Below are 21,706 nucleotides of genomic sequence, written 5' to 3'. Positions count from 1 at the left end.
ATCTTGCAAAGAAGCCGATTGTGTCTCTGTGCTTTGGGATTACTTGGAGTTTAGAAGTATTAAACAGAATAAACTCGTGGAATAAGACAGTAAGCCCAGCTGTGTATTAATTATTAGTCCGGACAGCTTGCAAATCGCAGAATCAGGCCTGTACTGTCTGTGATGCTTTTTTCCTTTCAATATCAGTATTTGGCCTTCACATTGCTAAGGAAGTAGCATCCTTAATTTGTAAGAGCTCATCTGCTTATCCAACAAGCTGCAGTCGTAATCCTCTTTGCCATAATGAATGACTGCTCTGGAAGCGATTACTGCAGGATTTCATACTTTCTTTTCCGCTTATCAAATTCTTGTAAAGAAAATTGTTGTTCATAAATCACAGTAAAGTATCAGGAGGATGTGATTGCACTAAAAATACCAGGGGCACTGCTTCAGAGGTGGTAAATCTTGGTCCATCTGGACATGTCACTAGGACAAAAATGACCTGAGTCCCTTGATTTCTGTTTGTGTCAGGTCAGGTGTGCATATGTGTGTGTGGACTGCTTCTGCCTCAAGTTCAGAGACCAAAAATTTAAGCCTTTCATTGCTCCAGGTTAAAATGACTGCTGCAGCTCTATTTTCTATTCTGCTTGGCCTGTGAGAAGACTTGCTGTGCGTTTCAGTAGATCCATTGCAAATATGATTTTGTGTTTCATCTTCAATGCACATCTGTTGAAGAAGAGCAAAGAAACAGTAACTTAAATAGACTGCAGCTGCAGCAGCCATCGTTTTCATTTTGACTGTGATTCAAGATAAATGCTTTTAAAATTACAACTTTCTAAAGAAACCTTCCTCCTTTAAAGGTTTTTCTCTCACTCCCTCTTTTTTTTTTTGTAAGCTCATAAATCATTTTTGTTAAGTAGACTGGTACGAACAGTGTGATGGAAGTAGTGGGAAATACTGAAAAAGAAATTCAGCTTCTTATACTTTTAGGACAATGCAAATGTAGCTTTTTTTCCCCTGGACCTACATTTACACAGTTTTCGTTTGAACTTACATCAGAGAGATGGGATATAGCCAACTATCTACAACCTTGAAAACTAGGCTGATAAGAAGAACAGAGTAGAGCATTCAGCTCTTTGCTGTAAAGACAACCCAGCAGCAGATGTGCCTGCTGATGTTGCTACACTGTGTGTCTAGAAATTGGAGGGAGGCGTGCTTAGAAGCCTGTAAGCTTCCCTAGAAATTTTCCAACCTTCTCAGATTATTGCAATCTCATTTTGCAAAACACATGGCTAACTTGTAGTGGAAAAGTAGGAAAACGTAGAATGTCCACAAAGTTCTTCTTGCATTTGATATACTGGATCCACAGTGTCCCTTCATGCAAAATCATAATGCATGTTTGTTTGTGGAATACATATAGTTAAAATCACAATTCCTAAGTGTCTAACTTCCTTTGTAGAGTGTTGCATTTGAGATGGGAAAAAAGAAAACAAAGAAGTTCTTAAGTTGATGTGAATGGTAAAAGTTTTGTTTATTTATTTACGAAGACTTAGAAGTAGTTTGGGGGAAAAGAGAAATAGACCATTTTGATCAATATTTTGGGACATCTGGCTTTGCTAATGGATGGCATAAACCTGGACATCAACAGAGTGAGCAGACAGCTGAGGTGGTCAGTGATCCGTTCAGAATGGACCTGTGAAATATTGTGGTGCCCCCAAATCTGCATTTCATGCAGGAGAAAACAAGGTTTTATCAGAAAAGTTCTGACTAAATCTAACATGGTTTATAGTTTGCACCCACAAAAACATGCTACATTAAAAGCAGCCTGTGTGTTCCAGAGATAAACAAAATAGAGCTCTCCTCGTGGGAGAAGTAAAGCCTATGGAAAAGTCTCTTGACTTTGTGGATAATTTCTCGAGACTTCTAAAGAAATGCCGTATGGATTAACATTTTAAAAAAATTACTGGAAAAAAGTTTCTCATTGTTCATTAACAGAAAAGATGTTGTGCTAATTTATGCCACATGCAATGTGCGTAGGGTGGCCAAGGATCTAAGTCTCTGTATAATTTCACCCAAGGATATTAACTTCCCCACTGTGCCCAATTAAATCCATCCCCATGCTAATCTGAGAACAAATAGGATAAAATACAAATTTATTTCTGGAAATCTGTCTAAAGCAAAAAGGAATTAAATATCTCCCTATTCTTTGGAGGGCAATTACAACCTTTGTAATTAGTGATTAGAGCTACGAAACAAATGTTGAGATTCATTTCTTTACTGTGCCAGGGTTTATTTCATGTAACTTCAACCATCTAGGGTTGCTGGTCAGTGGAAAGGAGAGGAGCCACCTCTAGAGCTGCATGGGGTGACCCATCTTTGCAGCTGTGGCTCTCTGTTAATTGTAGCAGCTTAAATGAGTATCTTACAATAGAAATCTCACTTCCTAGCATGAATTCAGTCTGTAGCAACTGAGTGATTTGTGGAAGTTTTTAAGGTCTTTGCCTCTGCTTTTCTGACCTGTGAACTGAGGACTCTGATCCCTGACCCTATAACTTGCAGCTTTCCTACCCTTCTCAGCCATAATCATTTCAGTGAGGTATGATCTCTTCTTTATTTTTCATCCTTCACTTTTGTTTTATCCATTTTTTTGTTTGTTTCTCAAGCTAAGGAAAGCCTTGTTTTTGTACTTACTGTCTGGTGTAAGGTAAAATCTGGTTCTCTGTTACTGTAGAGAATAAGAATTATCGCGTTCTCTGCATTTAAGACTTTGACGTGCTTATATAAAATACCTAATCTGATTTTTACTTTCTAAAAATACATCTCCCAAGCTCCAGTGAAGAAAGCTGCACTTTTGCCTTAAGAAATCGAAAGAGGCCAGACAAGAGTTTAGTCATAAATCCTTGTACCTGTGGTCTCCAGATGAAAGACCAATAATTTAGTCTAAAATCCTTAGCTGAATGCAGCAAAGCACAAGGCCCCACATGTCACAAGATGTTGCTATCAATCCGTCGATCTTTGTGAACCCCTGCTGAAGGATTAGTGTTCATAAATCATTGCCTGGAGAGCTATCTCAAAGTCCCCTTACTCAGGCTCTGGAGCCAGTGCTGGGTGACAGCATTTGCATTCACTCTTCATGCTCCTGATTGCTGACTAAAAGTTAACCCCTTCACACCGTTTGGTGCCCTTGTCCTGATTACTCTGTAGAAGGGAGCATAGGAATTTTAATGACATTTGAAATTTTTTGTCACTGAGTTTCCAGCTTTGCCTGTGGTTTGGACTTGGCTGAAGTCTTGTAGAGCAGATTGTTGTAAATTATTATGGAAGTCTCATTTTCCTGAAGCAGAACAAGCTAGTTACTTATGACAAGCTTGTTCAGCATGATTTGAGCTAACTGTCTGTAGACAGGGTGCTCGAAATTGCAAAAAAAAAATTCAGTCCAAAACCTCTGACGAACTCTGGGAAAGAGCTACTTCCTCGGATTACTTACTTCAACTTTGCCCTGAGTGCTATGATGCTTAAAGAATGTTGCATGTGCAAAATATTGTTGGATTGAGCCTCGCTTGGTTTGTATTCAGATGTGACCTGTTTGCTCTAAGCATAATTCTTGCCAGAGCAGTAGTTTTATAATATCATTTATGGATGTATGCTTACGATTGAGCTATGGATGTCTCTGTGTTTAGTGTAGTGTTTGAATGTGCATTTCAATGCTTCATCCTGTGTACCAAATAGAAGTAATTTTCTGTCCTGCTTTGGGGTCAGCAGAAGTGTGTGCAAGAAAAACCATTTCAAAATCTTGAGCTGAAGAGAATCTCTAAACCTTCAGTATGGGTATAATTAATTATCCCTGCTTTTCTTTAAAAATTCAGGAAGTTTGAAGGCAGTAGCTTATGTAAATATGGCTAGAGATGCCAAAGATTTAAGTAGCTGTTTTGATGTTGCTATGTTGCCTCAGCCAAGTGGCACTGGTTTTTCTGTCTAGGTTGGGTAGGGGATTTAGGTGAATGGTCAGCCTTAAGCCAGTTGTTTACATCTCAAGGAGAATGCTACCAGGTTATGTACCTGCTCTTTGCTATCAGGATGCTCCCTGGAAAGCATTAACTCTGTCCTGAAATTAGGGGCAGTCGGACAGCAGGAGAGCAGTGGATTAGCTGGAAAGCAATGTACTTCAGCCAAAAGAAGCAAGCAGAATGCTGTCTATTTTCAGCCTCTCATACAGAAATTGTACCAAAAAAGAAGAGCAAACAGACCAAAACAAGGAATAGATTTGACCTCTTTTTCTTTAAAACAAGAGCAGGATCCCATCTTCAACCAGAGTCTTACCATACTGCTGCCAAAGCATACTTTTTCCTCCTCAGTGAGATAACTTGTATTCCAATAGGTGGAGTGAATAATGTATATAAGCTTTAAGCTTTTCACTTTAGACCAGTGCAGTGAAAAGTTAAATATTAATATGTCCTCAGAACTTTTCTCAAATATTTGTAATCTGAGACTGTTAATTTAAGAGGCAGCGAGCAGAAGTAAAGTTTTTACATTCGGCTTTTGTTATCGTGCCAGTAATTAGAATAGTCCAAGCGATGTAAATGAAATGTGACCAAGTAGGGAAGCAGTTGCTAGATAGCAGTTGGGGAACTTTTATTATATGGAAGTCCTGGAAATTGGAGCCTCTGACATTTACAAGATTGTAGGATGGTAGTGATAGAGCTGGCTGCTGAATGCATGCACCCAACATTTGAAATGTCACTTGTTTGTCTCTGTAAGTCCAGTGGAAGAAGTGGCAATTAGTTTGTGTGTTTCTTCCAGCAGAGTCTCCTCTGTGACTTGAACCCACACAGGTTTGTGAGAAGGTGACCTTTATGATTTTAAATCTCCAAAAATCTTGATTCCCATTCCCCACCTCCCCCACTTCCTTTTCACTGTTGTCTAGGTAGTCCCAGTGTTTGACATATCTTTTTAGGCCAGTAATCTCCCAGTAGAAGTGCTACAATGTCCCCTCTCTCAGTTTCTCTACAACTCCTCATAGGGAGAGGCAGAAATTGCATTGATGTGGCTTCTTATTTTCGGTATTTTCCCTGGAGGTCTCCCGTTCTGGGACAGGGTCTTTGTAGGTTACCAGATGCATTATAAATGCTTTCTGCCGAGTAGAGGTGACAACTTAAGCTTGGTTCACATGTTAATGATCGTCGGTTTCTGAAATGTCACGCTAAAAAATGAAGGCTTTGTACCACGCCTTCCTGCATGTCCCCCTTTCCCACCTGTGCCCATTATTCTAAGCTAGATGCAACCTGGAGGTGACATGTCCTATTGTAGGTGCCAAGATCTTGCAGGTGCTTTGTCACGAGCATTTACTCTGTCACTTGTAACCCCTACCCCTGCCATCACGGGCTTAGCACCTGGAGGACCTGGGGAGGAGATATTTGTAAACACATTCCATGGCAGGAAGTTCAAAGGATACCCTGTTTGGTGGCAAAACCTTTTCTGCACAGACACTAGAAGAAGGTTTGACTGAGGTGTGTTGTGTTCTTGTGTTCAGTGCACTGTAATTCACAGGTCAAATTCCTGCTCTTGGTACTAGTGGGTCTAAATGGAATTTTCTGGAAGTTATACACGGTGCTTCTGTTCTGAGATGATTTAAAGCCTACACATGTAGTTTCCTTCTCTCTGTGCATATATACACAGCTGATTATTGTGTTTATAAGCAAGGACATTTATCTTTCTCTTTTGAGAAATTGAAATTTGGTGTCTAGATAACATCCTCTCCAAACGTCCTATTAGATTAATAACTAGTGATCCCACAGATTTTAGCAAGATGGCCCACGATTGCGTTTTGGAGAAATTCCTAGGGATGGAAGAACAGTCATGTTCTTGCAGCTCTTGTATTTCAGTAACAAACTAGCAGTTCATCCAGTTACTCACTGGCTAAGTTCAGGTGATTCACGTTTTTGCTGCACTTACAGTAGTAGTACTAGTCTTGAATCATTAAAGGCATCTAATGCTGCTAATCTTAAAGTCTTTTCCAACCCCAAGAATTCTAAGATTCTTTGTCAGCTGCTTCACACTATTAGTGTGCATGAATGTGATCTTTTGATCAGTTCTTGGAACCGTGCATATGCAATACTTATCATTAGATTATAATTAACTGTAATTATGTATGCAGATCAGCCCAAGCCATAAAATGTAGATTTAGATATTTACTATGCTAATAAGAAGATTTGATGAGGATAAAGGGCTTGATTTTTTAAATTTTCACTACCACAACAGTGTGACGGATTCTTAGTGAAAGTATTGTTAAAATTAGTATAGCTGAAGTTACCATCCATGTTAGTTTTCTTACTGCAGATTGCTATGGATGAAATTCAGGCCCAAAATGTTGTGTCATTTGCGTGACAAAGCACTGCCTCAGAGAAGCTAAGATGGTAGAAAACAGGTTGCAGGAGCTCTGACAGGTGAGTTTGTCCTCAGAGATGCCAGCAAGGCTGAACTACATGAAAACATTCCATACAGTTATTCACCTAAGGACAACTCTACAAACAGTGCAAGTGGGATTTTTACTGGGGAAAAGGGATTATGCACCTTTATTTTGATGCTGTTGTTAAATTCCAGGCACGAGTATTTTCCAGGTGTGCGCAGAGGTGCTGTGTACAGCTGCATCAAGGCATGATGTTCCTGACAGCAGTAAACAGGGAAACAAGTGCTGTGTTGCTATGCTAACCCTGCAGTCTGCTTCTAAAGGCTTAATGGAAAAAAACCAAACCAATTATGTAATATTGGGTTTGATAAAATAGATTGAATCGCCTCCATGACTAAGGCTCTACACTAGCATTTAGCTTTTGCTGGGGGAATAGTTGCTTTTCTTATTGTTGTCTGATGGAAACAAATCTTGCATGTTGTGTAAATAATTTAATCTTTATTGCTGTTACTGCTGCATATAAAGTGTTTCTGTGTTCATACCTGCTGGCTAAGTGAACCAGGAAGGGATACATTTACGCACATTACTGTTTACTATATTTAATGGAAAGGAAAATAATAAATAATAAATTAAAGAATGCCACACTAGAATTATTATTCTTCTTCATTTTGAAACAAAGCATCAGTGTTGCAGGATCTTAGTTAATCACAGTCTGGATACACTGAAATGTTCCCCTTTCTCTTTCCCCCTACAGTGGTGTTTTAAATGGAAACTGTGTGGTCTGCTGTTGAGTGAAAGACTTCATTTTGGAAGGATTACTTTAACGAGGAGGGGGCTACAAAATGATTTTGAAAGCACCTCTGGACACAATTCCTGGTAGAAAAGTATGGAGGGGGATGACAGACAGGGATGAGATGGACAGGAGCTCTGTAGTTAGAATGGCTGCTGGATGTCTCACATCCTCACTTCAGTGTTTTCTTCCTAGAACCACTTCCAGGCTTTGGAAGCTGACATTAGTCTTGTGAAATATTTTTAAAGTTTTAACTTTTTAAAACACATTCTAAGTTATCTTTTAAAAGGACACATTATCACAAAAATGGAGGAATTGCAATACTTGTCTGCAATGCTCAGAATTTAATCAGGTGTTTAAATGTGTCAATTAAAATTATAGCCTCTAGTAACATTACTATCCTAATTGTGAAGACAATAAAAACATTTAGCCTGTTTGTTTGCTAAGTATGTATGTCCAACTCCTGCCACAAGACCCGTGGAATCTGTCTGCTTAGGGAAAAAGCAACCCAGCATGTTTTTAGATAATTACCTTCTTTTGAAAAATAGATATGAAGTGAGCGAAGGAATCAATTATGTTTCCAGATTGGACTGTATGCAGTTTTCTGTGGTTTATACTACTTGATATATCAATTATGATTACATATTAGCCCTCAGTATTAAAACATGACTGGGTTGTATTCTCCGACTTGACTTGAAGCCCACTACATCATAACTGCAAGTGGTGCAGCTCATTGCTCTGAGACACTTCAATAGTTTCTGTTTACAAAACATGGCAAGAGGTGGTAAAAGCATGCGTGACTCTGCTTAACATGATGCTCCCAGCAGGAACACCTCTTTTTTCCCTCTTTTTTTTTTTTTTTTTTTGTTATGTCGTAATTAAACCTTGATGAGACAAACCTCCCCTTGGTGCAATGCCTGGTGTCTGACAGCTTGATGCTCCTTCTGTAGTTCTCAGGGCAAGCTGGGTGCTGAAGTGTTAGCAGAGCATCATGTGGGCCACAAGAGGTTAGAAGCACAGGCATGCTCTTGTTTTCCTCCTGCGTGTAGGAGGTGGTTGGAGCCGAATGGCTTCCTATGCAGAGTTTTATGAGCACAGAGGCCTAACTTGAAGCTGATGATCTCTGTGCCTGCTGGGGCTCAGATCAACATCTCTCCTGAAAAATGTTTTGTCATCCGAAATGCTCCTTGATCAGACCTTTGTCAAAGCCTTTGGTTTGAAAACCTGCTGGTCTCCAGTGGGGATAACAGAGTGTATCTTGGCTCACAGATCAGTCAAATTTCCAGTTGAAATATATAGAGTAAAATAGTTTGGGGTGAGGAGTGCAGCGATGATTGACTGTATGTGTGTTTTGTACTGATGGGTATCTGTTCTACGAGAAACTGAAGAATTAGGCCAGAAGCTTTAAAATCAATGTCTTATTATTAGGTTCCTGTGTACATCTGTACTGAGGCTGAGAGAGGCTCAAACGGTGCCTCTCAGAAATGCTGATTACAGGAATCCATCTGACTCCTCCTTGATGGTCAGAGAAGCAGGTACCTAGCACTGCTGAAAACTGTGTTGTTTTGGTCCCTATGCTTGAATTTTTGTGGACCTAAGCTGGGAGTTGTTGCATAACAGCGTTTATAAGAGAGCTTTTATATTTACTAACTTCCACAATAGATAAAGAATTTAGCTCTTGGACAATTTCTAGGGAAAGTAAAATTAGGAGTTAAGGGACAACACTGTTTGGAATCCCATGATCTGTCAGAAAATCTTTTCTTGCTGTAGGTATTGCAATTGATTACTGCTAACCAGTGTTGCTAACCTGTATTAATTTCAATTTCCCCCTGCAGTAATGCGAAGAAATCCATTTGGGATGGACATTTGCTGTCGGAAAGGATCCAGAAGCCCACTCCAGGAACTATATAATCCAACTCAGGTGAGTGTCTCATGGCTATGATCAAGCTTCTCAGCCCAGCATACAAATACAGTCTCTTCTGAAGATATTTTGGTCTGCTTTTTTCTCATTTACATGCAATAACTGCTTTCAATATGGAGAGCTGATCCTGGGAACTGCAGAGATGAGCCATAAAGTTATACAATTTGAGCTGAGGGCCTGATTTTTAAAAGTTTTTAGTCGTCTAATGATGTGGATTCCTCCAAAGTTTTTTCTCAGGTACCCAAAAGCCTAAAAAGATTTAGCTAGAAGCTGAGGTGTCATATTGACACAGAGTGGCAGGGTGGAGTGAACGTGTCATGATCTACATGAAACAAGGAGTGTGGTGAGACTATAGGTTGCATAATAATATGTGAATATCATTTAAATGACTTTTAGGTAGCCAACTGCTTTTCCTGTTCTAGTTCATTGTTTGTAAGGAGTCTAGACAAACACTGTAGCTCATGCTCTTCCTTACACTGTGCTATTCAACACCTGACTGTCTTGATGGGAGCTTAGAATAACCTCAGTTATTGCTCATCTTGTGACAAGCATAGGAAAGCTACCTGAAATTCGTGCTCCTGTTTGCTCCTCTAGATCAATTTATTCCCTACATGTGGGCTGAATTGGCACATTCAGGAGCAGCATTTCCTGTTGGCAGCCAAGAGGAAGTGCTGCCATTGAGAGAAAATGCCAGCTGACTATTAAACATATTTATTAAAGTTTAACAACCCCCTATTATATATTTATCCATCAATGAATACATTGAGTTTTACTAAATTGGCTATTAAGGCAAGTGACTATCCTAGTAAATCTAACTTGTTAGATTTAACAAGGCAGTAAATGTTTTAAATACTATTTGATTATGAAGAGACTCACTATATAGTGTGAAAAATGAATTCTAAGGGATTTAGAGTATTTACATAAGGAATTGACAGCAATCCAAAGATATGTGATATCTGTTATGTAGCACAGTAAAGCTCCATTTGCTCATTAGTGTTGTTTTTATGAACACAGGCTGACTTTCTAATTCAATTCAAATTCTGGGCATGACTGAGAACATAAGTTTGTCATGCTAATATACTGGCCTTTATTGACCATTATGGGAGTTAGCATTGCATAAATGGAAAGCACATGTAAAAGCCCTGAAGAGGAACAATCTAGTGCAACAAAAGAAAATTATTAGCATTTGCAGGTCAAATTTAAAGTCTTTGCAGATGCTCAAGAAGAGTGGGAAGGGGAAAAGAGACTGTCTGAGTAATTAGTCTCTCTGGGGTCTACTGTGTGTCAGTCAAAACCTCCTTGCCCTTTAACATCATTAAAGGCCAAACCATAAGAAAGAAACGTCCCCATCCACTGAAGGGCCTTAATCCCAGAGCCCTTGCAAGCTTGGACAACTGAAAAGATTTCTTGAGCTTCCTGAAGCAGGGAACACAGCTGGCAGCTCCTTCACTGGTTCTCCTTCCTTTGTGCACTGACCAAGCAAACCATTAACATCCCTTTCCAGGCTTGCCTGTGAGCCAGCCAGAAAGTCGATGTTCAAGGGAGCACAGCAGTTCTTGTAGCTGATGTTGAACTAAGGAGATGACTTTTTTTATGCAGAAGCGTTTCCATCATCTGCTGACATCTCTTTTTATCAAGCTTTTAATTTTTGTTTCTTTCTCTGTTCTTAATTGGTGTTTGGTTTTTTTGGAAGGGGCTTTGCATGCTGCACTCAGCACTCAGTACTAAAGCGACTGGCAGTGGCAGATGAACAAGTGCATGCAAGCTAGGAAAACAGTGACAAGAAAATGCAATGAGTAGAGGCTGCCAGACAAGACAACAGACTGGAGATGACCCCTAGAATATTTCACCAAATACATGGTTCATCTTTCTTTTTCCATTTTGCCCAAAGAGATATCTGTCTCACCTTTTTTAGGGTGGCAGATTAGAGATTGGTCTGTATTCTGGCAGTAGGGTGCTTGTTCCTCAAGAATTCACCAGGACTTGTAAGGGTGGGGGGATGGAAATCAGATCTCTGATCTTTCCTTACTGAAACAGTCACAATCAGCCATTTGTAAAGTCAGCTCAGAAGTCAATATGTAATAAATGTGCAAGATGGCAGGGCCAGGTTGAGACTTTGAGCAGCCTGGTCTAGTGGAGGGTGTCCTTGCTCATGGCACTTGGAACTAGATGATCTTTAAGGTCCCTTCCAACCCAAATCATTCTTTGATTCTATGAAGACATTTTTGGCCAAAATCTCTCTCTTAGTGATCTAGACAGTGAAAACACCAGTTAGATATTTAACCTTTGACTATCAGAACCTGTTGGACTCCTGGTGCTGTGAATCTGTGTTTCTCTCCTGGGTGCTAATGGCTGTGTACCATCACAGAAACTCCCTGGCACTCAGTTTTGCTCCCTCAGAACAACAGCAGAGCAGATCGAGCAGATATTTGTAGCTCTCTTTATAGTGCAAAGTAATATGTGAAATTCAAACACCAGACATAGGCCACTGAAAGATGCCCTGAAGAAATGGTTTTGTATTACTACAAGCTAGGTGTAGCTGTGATTTTTTAAGGGTAGGAAACTTTAAATGTGAGATGATATTAAGGGCTCATACTGCCCAGCATACAGTGTGCTCCGGGCTGTTCCCTGTCCAGGGAGATGAGAGTTTGGCCATCGATTGAAATAGGTGTCAGGTAGGGTCAATACTCCCTGAGATTTAAAATGCTGTAGTTTAACATGAATAAAGTTTTTCTGCTGTGTGTTTAACATCAAGTTGCACTGGCTTATAATACCAGATGGAGACAGGTTGATTTACACCAGCTGAGAATTTGACTGTGAATATTTACTGTGTTGATATATAACAGCCTCTCTGATCCTGGCCTGTTTTGTTTCCTTCTATGGAGTTGTTTGAGTTGTTTGCAGATGCCATCATTTGTCTCTTAAATTTCTTTTTGACCTGCTGAATGATTGTATGAAGGAAAGAGAAAGGAAGAAGGAAGAGAAGATAAGGAAAAGCAAAAAAACCAAAACCGAACCAACCAACCAAACAAAAAACCCCCCAAACAAAAACAACAACAAACCAAACAAAAACACCCAGGAAGATTTGGCTTAAGGAAATTCACATGTAGCAGTGATCTGAAGGTGACTGAAAGGGTGGTCTGGTGGCTTGTAGGAGCTGAATGTTAGAATTGCTTTCAGGTTTTCAGAGGACTCATCATAATTGTTCATGTTTGATGGAGTAAGAGAGGACAAACAGATGGAGATAGCACTTGAATTACGGCTCAAGAAAGTGTCCATGACAAAGCCCATGAGGTATTTATGTCTGAGTTGGGTGTCTGACCTTGTGATTATTGTAAAAGTAGGAACAACAGGTTTGCTCTTTTGTAAAGGAGCGGAATGGGGGAAGTGCATTTGCTGTGGACAAAAGCTTTCACTGCAAGATTTTTCATGAGCACTAATGTACCATGAGGGAAAGACAAGTCAATACAACCGAACTGGATTTACACTGAGTAAGTGGTTTTCCAGGCTGGGGTCTCCACATACATGGCAGGCAGTGTGCAGCATGTGAGACATTATCTTTCTTTTTCCTTTAATTTTCAGGTGGAGGTTTACTAATAAGCTTCAGAGGTGAAGCCAGTGGCAAATTTTGAGGGCCAAAATGGAGCATTTATTGAACGAGTTTATAAAAAAGCCACATAATTATAAACAGAAGGAGAAAGAGGATTCAAACACACAACAAGTAGCAAAGGAGAGAATCTAGATGTAACTGAATACAGATGAAGAGCCCTGCAGGAATGTGACATAAGCTTGCATTTTATGTTGGGTGGATTCGGTGGGGTTTTTTGTATATGAAACTCCAGGCATTTTAGAATGTGGGTAAAAAAATACTTGCAAGACATATTCTTAGAAGACAACATACACAACTGTGTCTTGTAATTTGCATGGCTGTGTACAGCCCCACTGCTCCAAAAATAACTGATAATTGTGGATCAGCCCATGAGCTGGAGTCACCAGAAGTTCAGAATTGGGTAACATTATGCACACTTTAGTGGTTAACATTGATCTATTTGCTGCAATGAATGTGCTACTGAATTACAAGTTGCAAACCAAAATAGATCAAATGTTAAAGGAATGGGAAATAACTGCATCTTTGAGGTTAGATTTTGTCTTACAGTTGTCAAGATTAACATTTAATTCTCATTAAATACAAGCAGCATAATTGTTTGGTCTAACAGTTTAGGCTTCTGAGAGGAACACAGAAGAGATAGAGTCCTGTACCCATGAGGATCCAAATCCAGGGATGAGTTTGCTTCAGTTTCTAATTTGACATTGCCTAACATTAATTCATGAATTCATGTGACTATTTTCCTAAAGGTCATGCTATTTACCATTTTTTAGTTGCCTTTTCAAACACATTTCTCTTTGTTGAGAAGAGGTATTTCTAGGTGTCTGCTTTTGGTGTAGCTGGAGCCAGAATGTCTAGTGATTTGCTAAAACTGCTGAGTTAGAGCTGTGGACCTTGTGTTGCCTATGTATTATGACATTATATTGGACTAGTTTCGAGTAGTCATTCCAAAATGACCCACTTCTTTTATTACTTCTGCTTTTTCTTTTTCTCTCCTTCTTCCCACCAAGTAAAAGGAAGGAAGTGAACTGTTGCCTTGCAGGCAGTGTTTATACCTCCTCGGTCACCTCAGGCCACAAATGCTGCTTTTGGGGAGCTGCCCTGTGATTATCTGTGGCTTAGGTTGCCTGGATGGCATCAGCAAACATCAACCTAGTTCAGCCCGCATCACTCAACTTTCACCTGGCTCAGTAGTTTCCTATCTTCCTTTGATTTCCACTTGCTGGAGTGACTCTATGGGCAGCTCTACTGGTTCCTGGACAGAGGTTTGTGGTGGGCTTTGTGGTCTGAGCTCTGTGTACACATCATCCACAGCACATTGGATCAAAGGTTCCGATGCTTAAGACCTGGTATTTCTGTCCTTGGTGAACCTGAGGTGCTGAGCTTTATGCAGTTTGTTTCAGTGTGCTTCGGCTTCTCATTCTCAGAAACACAAGAACCAAAGGTCATTGAGTAGGATTTAAGCTCCAGTTCACCTATGTTTGTCTTCAGCAGCAGGTGACCAGACTACAAGAACTCAAGATACTCTTCCAGCACACAGCAACCTGTGGGTCATGAGCTTCCTGAGCCATACTATCAGCTACATCATGCAAAAAGAAGCAATGACTGCATCAGTCAAAAAGGGGGGGGAAAAGTAGATTTCCAAGGTTACTTGCCAATTCCAGTAAGACAAGAAGATTATACTGGCACTGTACACCAGTGCTATAAATTAATTTTTCTCTGGTTTTCACATATATACATTCTGGGTTCCAAAGTTCCTCCTTGGGACAGCCATATAGCTATTCTATGAAATGAACTTTAGAGTACGAGACGATAGTGCAGTTTATCTAAAGAACAGCATATTAGAATTTATTGACACTTTCCAACTGAGATGAATAGTTATGAATATGTATGTGTCCTTCTCGAGGGCAAGAAGTGGCCCAAAAGTTTTACAAGTACTGAAAACATACTGTGTGATTGATGCTGGTCTTTGTAGGCAAATCTGTCCGGATAATAACAGCATGGTAAGTGTGGCTCATAATCACAGTATTTGATTGATTAGAGATTGAAAACTCCTTAATGAAAAAAAAGTAGAATGGAGATGTAAGGAGAACAGTCAATGTGCAATGCCAAACTTTGTGTACCTACTTGTGTTGCTAAACAACAACTTTATATGTAATTAGCCTCACTTGCTGCAGCAAAATGCCTGCTGATGAAAGAGGAGCTAATTGATTTACTCCATGGATGACTTCTTATGCAAAACATTACTTACTGTCGTGCTTGGAAATCATAAAACAGCAGCTGGCCTGGGATGAATTATTACATTAACCTTAGCAGAAAAATTGCACTAGTGAGAATGCTTTGTTATTAATTACTGATTACGAATGATAAGAGCTGGTTTTAGATGCTGAGGAAATGGCTTGGGGAGGGGAGGGTTTCAGATACTGGTGTGCTTCATAGATCATTAGTTGTGATATGATGGATACCTTTGTAAGTCTAGAGGAATTAATCAGAGAAGCATGCACAGTAACTACCAGCACTCAAAGGCCAGAATTATCCCCAGGACATGTTCATTCAAGTTGCTGCAGTGCATTGGGATGAATTTTTGGGCACCTGTGTTTAATAAAAGACTCGCTACCTGCATGAAATGAAAAAAATACAGTCTCACTCAGAGTAGCTCAGATTTCCCAGACAGAAAAAGAAGCAGCAGACACACATCTTTTTAATTTCTCTAGTCCTTGACTTATATTTTATCATTTTGAGAGCACACGAGTTTTAATATAAAATATTTCTGAGGCATAAAAGTATGAGAGGAAAGATTTAATAATACAAGAGACATGGTCAACAACAAAAGGTTTGTATGTGTTGGAGGTGAAAGACGATGAAAGAGGATAAAGATATCCAGTTTTCAAAACTGGATATCTGTATGCAAAGTATGGGCTCCCTGTTAGACAAACACTTGGGCAGCTGGGTGGAGAGAAAATCTGGACTCCAGCACTCTGACCTGATGCTGTTCAGTGGTTTTTTGTGTTTAATTGTCTCCAAATCAGACCTCTGGAGACCCGAACCATGTTGGTTCAGTCAAATACTTGCTCCAAACTCGGTAATGTTCAAATGGAGCAGCTCCCCTGCCTCTTCCTCTGCATGAAATTCCTCATTTTTCCTCCCCATTTTCAAGTTATATACCAGAAAAGCTGGATAATCATACTTCAAAATGCAGCATATGGCAGTTTGGAGGATTAGGAAGCAAAGGGCAGTGGAAGAATATTGGTGTTTGCAAATAGGTGTAATGAGCATGGATTTCCACCCCCAGCCCCTGCAGAGCAGAATGTGTCCTTTCTGTCTGTGCTCCCAGCATCAGCAGTCATCTATGTACTCCAGCATCACTGGATAAGTTGCTATATCCCAGTATTTTCAAACCTCAGATGCTGTAAGTAGTTTTGGGGAAGCTCTTTTCATTGTGTGAAGGAAAGCAGCTGTGTCAGTTCAAACATCTGCCTTCTTTTTCCTATATTCTTTTTTTTTTTTTAATCAAAGAGGTTTCTTAACTGCAGCAGAGTTGTAGCCCACTTGTGACAGGGCCAGATGATCTCTTTAAATGCTGAGAGCCCAGCTGTAACCTCTCCCTCCCTGAGGGATTGTAATGTATCCCAATAGCTGTAACTGTGAAAATTAGAGAATACAGACATACAGTCTATCTACTGGTACTTGTAATTCTTATTTACTGTCTGACTTTAATTTTAAGGAGGGGCAGAAGAAGTTGTTAAATTTGCAATTAGTTTCAAGAGATTAGATACTTCAAGTCCCATTTTTACAGCCCTAACTGTATATGATGCAGCACCTCAAGTCCTACAAAATGGCCTGTAATATCCATTGATGCTGTATGTAATGTCAGTATGTATTATTCAGTCATTTTTTAGCTTTGTACAATATAAATTAACCTCAATAATGTAATGAACTGCACCTTACCAAAGCTTTCTTCGGTAAAAGTGCAATAATCTTCTTATCTCTTTTATGCAGAGAGATTCAGGAATGTTTCTCTGTGAATGCACAGACATAGCGAGATTAAAATACTTCCCCTTAAAAGAAGTGTCTGCAGAAGCCAATGTGCCTTTTGGGACTCTTGTACTAAGGAAATCATGGTACTATGAGGAGATGGGCTGTAGAATTTTTGTATAAGAGTGTAAATCATTAAATCAAGCACAGATTATTTAAGGATGCTTTCTAAGTAAGTTTTCTTTTTGCTAAAGTTTGTAGGGAAGTGTAAGGTGGGTCAAGCTGGGTACTGCAGTCTAATCCATACTGCTTGCTTAGCATGCTGGAAAGACAGGCTTTACCTCCAATGGGACTGCTCTGCCTGGCTATGGACAGGACTGGGCAAAGAGGTCAACTGGAAAACAGGCAGTTTGGGGATGGCTGAAAGCAGTTGGGAATTCAGGCTGAGTTATTCCAGTTGTAGTAGCTGGGAAACACTTGGGTTAACTTGAGGTTAATCCGACAAGCGTGTGTGTGGGTAATGATGAACTTGAGATGATTCAACTGTGCATCCCAGACTGGGCAGTGGGGTGCTCAGATCATGTACACAGGTGATACAGTGTCTTCAGTCTCTCCTGTTCATGCTGTCATGCGTTCTGAAACTAAACAGAAGAAATTAGCAGGATTTCAAGTTGACAGGCTCTTTATTAAGCCTCTTGTCATGATGATCTGAGGCTATAATAGAGTAAGAGCCATGGTTGTTTTAAGACCTTGTGTGCTCATCTGTTGATCTAGTAAAACAAGGAGAAAATTCTGCCTTGCCTTGTCTGGTTTTTTTGGTAACATCAAACCCTTGTGATGGCAGTAATTAATAGTTCACTCAATCTGAATTGCGAACTACAAGGGCCCAAACTGTTCCTGCTGGTGGTCAGGGTGCTCTCCCAGAACTGGAGAACCGGGAGCTGAATCCCTGCAAATGGAGGATGGTTGCCTCATGCATGGGAAACACCCTAACTGCTGGTTGTTGCAGTTGTCCTTACATTTATTTAATTATCAGACTGAAAGATTGGTTGTTTCAGTAATCATCACCTGGGCCAGCCACACTTAAAACTGCTTTTATTCACTAGTTTTCAGACCTTGCTTCTTACTCATATGGAAGAGGTGTGGAAAGAAAAGGAAAAAAAAAATTTACAAGGGAATACCTATACAGCATTTGAACACAGCAAAACCAGTGTTTATATTGTGTATGCCTTTTTTCCCTCTGTAAACAACATAGTACCTGTCACACTGGAGCCACTCAAGTTGATATTTTTTGATCTGTCAACCTGTTGCAGTTGTATATTCTGGTTTGTGGATGGGGTCTTGTGTTTGAACCATCCCTACATTCATGAGGCAATGGCAAAATGAGGAGGGTGGAAGGAAAACAAAGTTTTATTTCCTTCACAGTGATGCTTTTGTGTAGTTGCGTTGGAGGGGGAGACTGGCTTTGTATTCTAGGTTTTCCAGCATGCTGTCAGTGTAGATGTTTCTGTTTATTCATAACCTTGGGAGAGAAGTGAAACTTGATCTATTGAAGATTGATGGCAAAACTCATAAGCTCTAAAGAGGTCAAACTTTAAAAAATCTGATCCAGGGGACCAGAAGGGAGCTATATTTGTGACCGGTTTTTTATGTTTTCTCACCATTCACACACTCTGTTGCATTGTAAAATGCTGAAGAGTGTAAGTCTGATGCTGAAAAGATTTCCCTTTTTTTTTTCTCCTGGTAGTGACATAATAAATATAGCCAAACCAAAGAGAGTTGGCAAATTTACAGTGCACTGAAATTGATGTGTATTTCTGGTGGCTGGAAATCCAGGAAGGAGTGTTCCTTTCTTTTCAATCTTAAATCACATCTGAACAGTATTCTTACTGTGGTCCAGCATGGAGCTAAAAGCAAAACATTGCACCCCAAGTTTCAGAGGAACAGTAAAAAATCGCAACATTCCTGCAGTCAGCTTGCCTGGCTGCACAGCAAATTAGCAACCTTTGTAGCTATCAAATTGCTGCCCTAATATAAATCTTTTGTCCCTGTAAACGTGGGCTGTGTCTTAGATAATTTCAGGCAAGCATCTGGGGATTAGTAAGAGGAAGTGAATATTAATTCAATTAGAGGACAGAAGATGAACGTACAAGCTGGTGCGGGGGATTGACATCAGAAGCCGAAGTAACAAAGACATCTCTGTACCTGGGAGAGGACAGTTTCATCTGTTTAAGTCAGACTTGGCTTTTGCCTTGCATACATTTTACTTATGAAATAGTAGTTGAAGGAGTTGTATTTACATAGCAATATAGTTAATGTTGTATTTTTGAACTAAGCCTTGATGTCAATAGATGGATGGAAAATCTGGATAGCAGATGCATAATGGTAGCTTTCAGTTCATTTTGATGCATTAAATATTCCTAATAAGCTCAGCTGAAGGAGAAAATAAATGTTTAGTTGAACCAGTAAGAAGAAGCTGAAATCACTGGTACTTCTCCCGAAGTGTAGCGTCTTACTTAATGTAAACTGAATGAAGGTTCCTGTGGTTGAGACATACAATATTAGGCACTTCCACAAATGCTGTTTTCCTTCTGTAAAAGATCGTTGTGCCAGTGACATCACTCTATAAAGTAATAGCCAAAAATCACTATTCTGAGCACAGGAGAAGCTTTTCCTTTTTTTTTTTTTCTATAGCTTTGGACCTACAAAAAAGCATGTGTAGGCACTTTCTTACCCTTAAATGCCATATATTTACAGCCTGCAAATGAATCCTTCCATGCTGTACTTCCCAGGCATGAGCATGCTGTCACTGTGGGGGTAAATCTTGTATCTGTAGGCTTCTCTCACCCCCACTATGCACACTCCCATTTGTACATGATTCTCTGCTAATCTGAGTCTTCAGCAGAAGAATGTGGGCACTCTGCTCAGCTCTCTGCCTGATGCACAGTTGTGAGTCTGCAGAGATGCTTTTGCCTCTGTTTCTTTGCAGTTTATAGCCCAGGTAGATCTTGGACTCTGGCAAGAACTCAGGGGCTCTGGGCTAATGCTAAAAACTAATGCAATGTGCATATACAAATGTGTGGTTGTATATGTTTGGTAAGAAATTTTACACCATGGACAGCTTTTCATTAACAGTGTGATGGTGGAGCACGATGCACACAGCTGAGTCAGTCCAGCTCCCAAACAGCCTCATGGGGCTCAGTTACACTGCACACAGGGTATCTCACTGTAGCAACCCCCTGCTGCTTTCTCTGCAGCTGTTTATTTCTTCTTTACTTCATGTAAACTTGGGTTAATAAACTGTTGCTGAATTTGCAGCTGTGTGCAGGGGGGATAGGACCGTCTCCTTGCCAGGACCTACTTCTCTGTTCTTTCCACTCCTCCCCCCCATTTCCTCCAGCCCTGAATTCTCCTTCTCAGCCTCAGTCCTTCTCAGACTTCAGCTCTTCTCAGTCTCCCTCTCCCATTCCTACCTTTTATCTTACAAAAACAAGTATATTTTTACATGAGTCACTGTGCAGGTTTACGGTCCTGGCTTTATTGGAAAGTGGTGGAGCTAGACAGTGAAAGAACAAGTAGGAGACAGACTTCTCGCTCTGAAAATTACACTCTCATTTATTCATTTATTTTTAGGCAACTAGTGGAAAACCAAACCAGGTAAAAGAAAAAAAAAGTCTGTTTGCTGGTAAAGCAAGTGTGCCAAGAAAGTAGTGGCAGGCCAGGTCTTGTGTTTATTAAAAATGGAGGGAGCTAGAAAACAGGCAGCGCAAGATCTGCACTTTCACCTCCAACAACCTCTGAAGAAGTCCTGGGTTAATGTAAATTAACCCGTGAGATGTAAATGCATTGAAAAACTTTGGTTTTGAAAGGGACATAACAGATTGCTCCCTGCATTCTGCTTACGATCCCTGAATCACAAAGCCACTGATATGTCACAGGAAGATTGGTTGATTTTTCAAGCATCACCTTCATACCTTGCACAGAGTATCATGTCCTGGTCCTCTTTGAGAGACCCACTTCAGTTTTCACTTGGGCTGTTAAGTGAGTTACTGTATAAAATATTGACACTGAAGGAAGAAAACTGCCTTTTTACCCAAGTGTAAATGATCTTGAAACAAAATACATGGGATAAAAGAATGATTTCTTAGGCAGGCTTAATGAATAATTGATTTCTCCTTCTCATGACATTATCAGTGTAATTAAATCTGTGGCTAAAGAAGTAAGACAGAAGGTATCATCTGCTAAGACACTGAATCTCTTTATCCCACCCTTGGTGAAGTACTCTTGTCTGTTACTAAAGGCTCTCCTGCAGTCGTGCCAGCTTCAAGATCTGTCTTGTCACTAACAAGTCAGTCTTGTGTTTTGTCCAACAGGACAAAAATGTGTATATTCAATTCATTATCTGCATCCAAAAATAATGTAAATAAGCTTCCTTCCCTGCCAAACCTGCTCCTGTCTTTGGAAGCTGGAATGATTCTTGCTTTGTGCAGATTGGCTTTTTACAGTGTATGTAGATGTTGGTGTGTGTGTACGGTTAATCCTTTACAGAACTCCTGGTGGTCACTCACCAAGCCCTACCAAATGATTGCTGTTGTGACTCTTTTTGCACTGTTAAAAGTATGTTGAAAAATCAGGAGATAAGAAAGCAGTCTGGATGCCACTGGGCTTGGCCAGTGCATATATCTTCAGAAAACATCCAGGGCTGTGGTTTCTTCACATGGGTTCTGCCTTGGAGAAATAGGGCAGTGAGGGTAATTGCAGAGACCAAGCAAGGATAAAACTAAAGGGGAGAGCTCAGCCTGCAGCTGCAGGCACTGTAAAGTAAACCACTGATTTAGAAATTAAGAGTTACAGATCTATTACAGTTATCAGCTACTGTTGCTTTATTTTGAAAATTAATTCTGAGAATCAGCTTTTGACTTAGTCCTCTAAGTAACATCTCCTGGACACCACAGTGATCTCCTGGAATAACTGGCTTCTTTTGTGCATCCTCGCTGTCACGCACGTCAGCCTTGGATCCCTTAAACA

At 40.1% G+C, this 21,706-nt stretch overlaps 1 protein-coding gene across 2 annotated transcripts in view; it reads left to right on the top strand.

Moving 5' to 3' along the window:
* The window catches only part of CHST11 (carbohydrate sulfotransferase 11), a 160,856-nt gene that overhangs the window by 60,747 nt on the left and 78,403 nt on the right, over nucleotides 1-21,706 (top strand). For both annotated transcript variants that reach the window (XM_032688985.1, XM_032688986.1), the window contains exon 2: nucleotides 9,011-9,096. In XM_032688985.1, coding sequence (XP_032544876.1) covers nucleotides 9,011-9,096 — 86 coding nt within the window. The remainder of the gene's footprint in view (nucleotides 1-9,010; nucleotides 9,097-21,706) is intronic.

This window comes from Chiroxiphia lanceolata, chromosome 5, assembly GCF_009829145.1.
Source record: "Chiroxiphia lanceolata isolate bChiLan1 chromosome 5, bChiLan1.pri, whole genome shotgun sequence".
NCBI lineage: Eukaryota > Metazoa > Chordata > Aves > Passeriformes > Pipridae > Chiroxiphia > Chiroxiphia lanceolata.
This window is presented reverse-complemented; position numbering and strand designations above follow the sequence as displayed.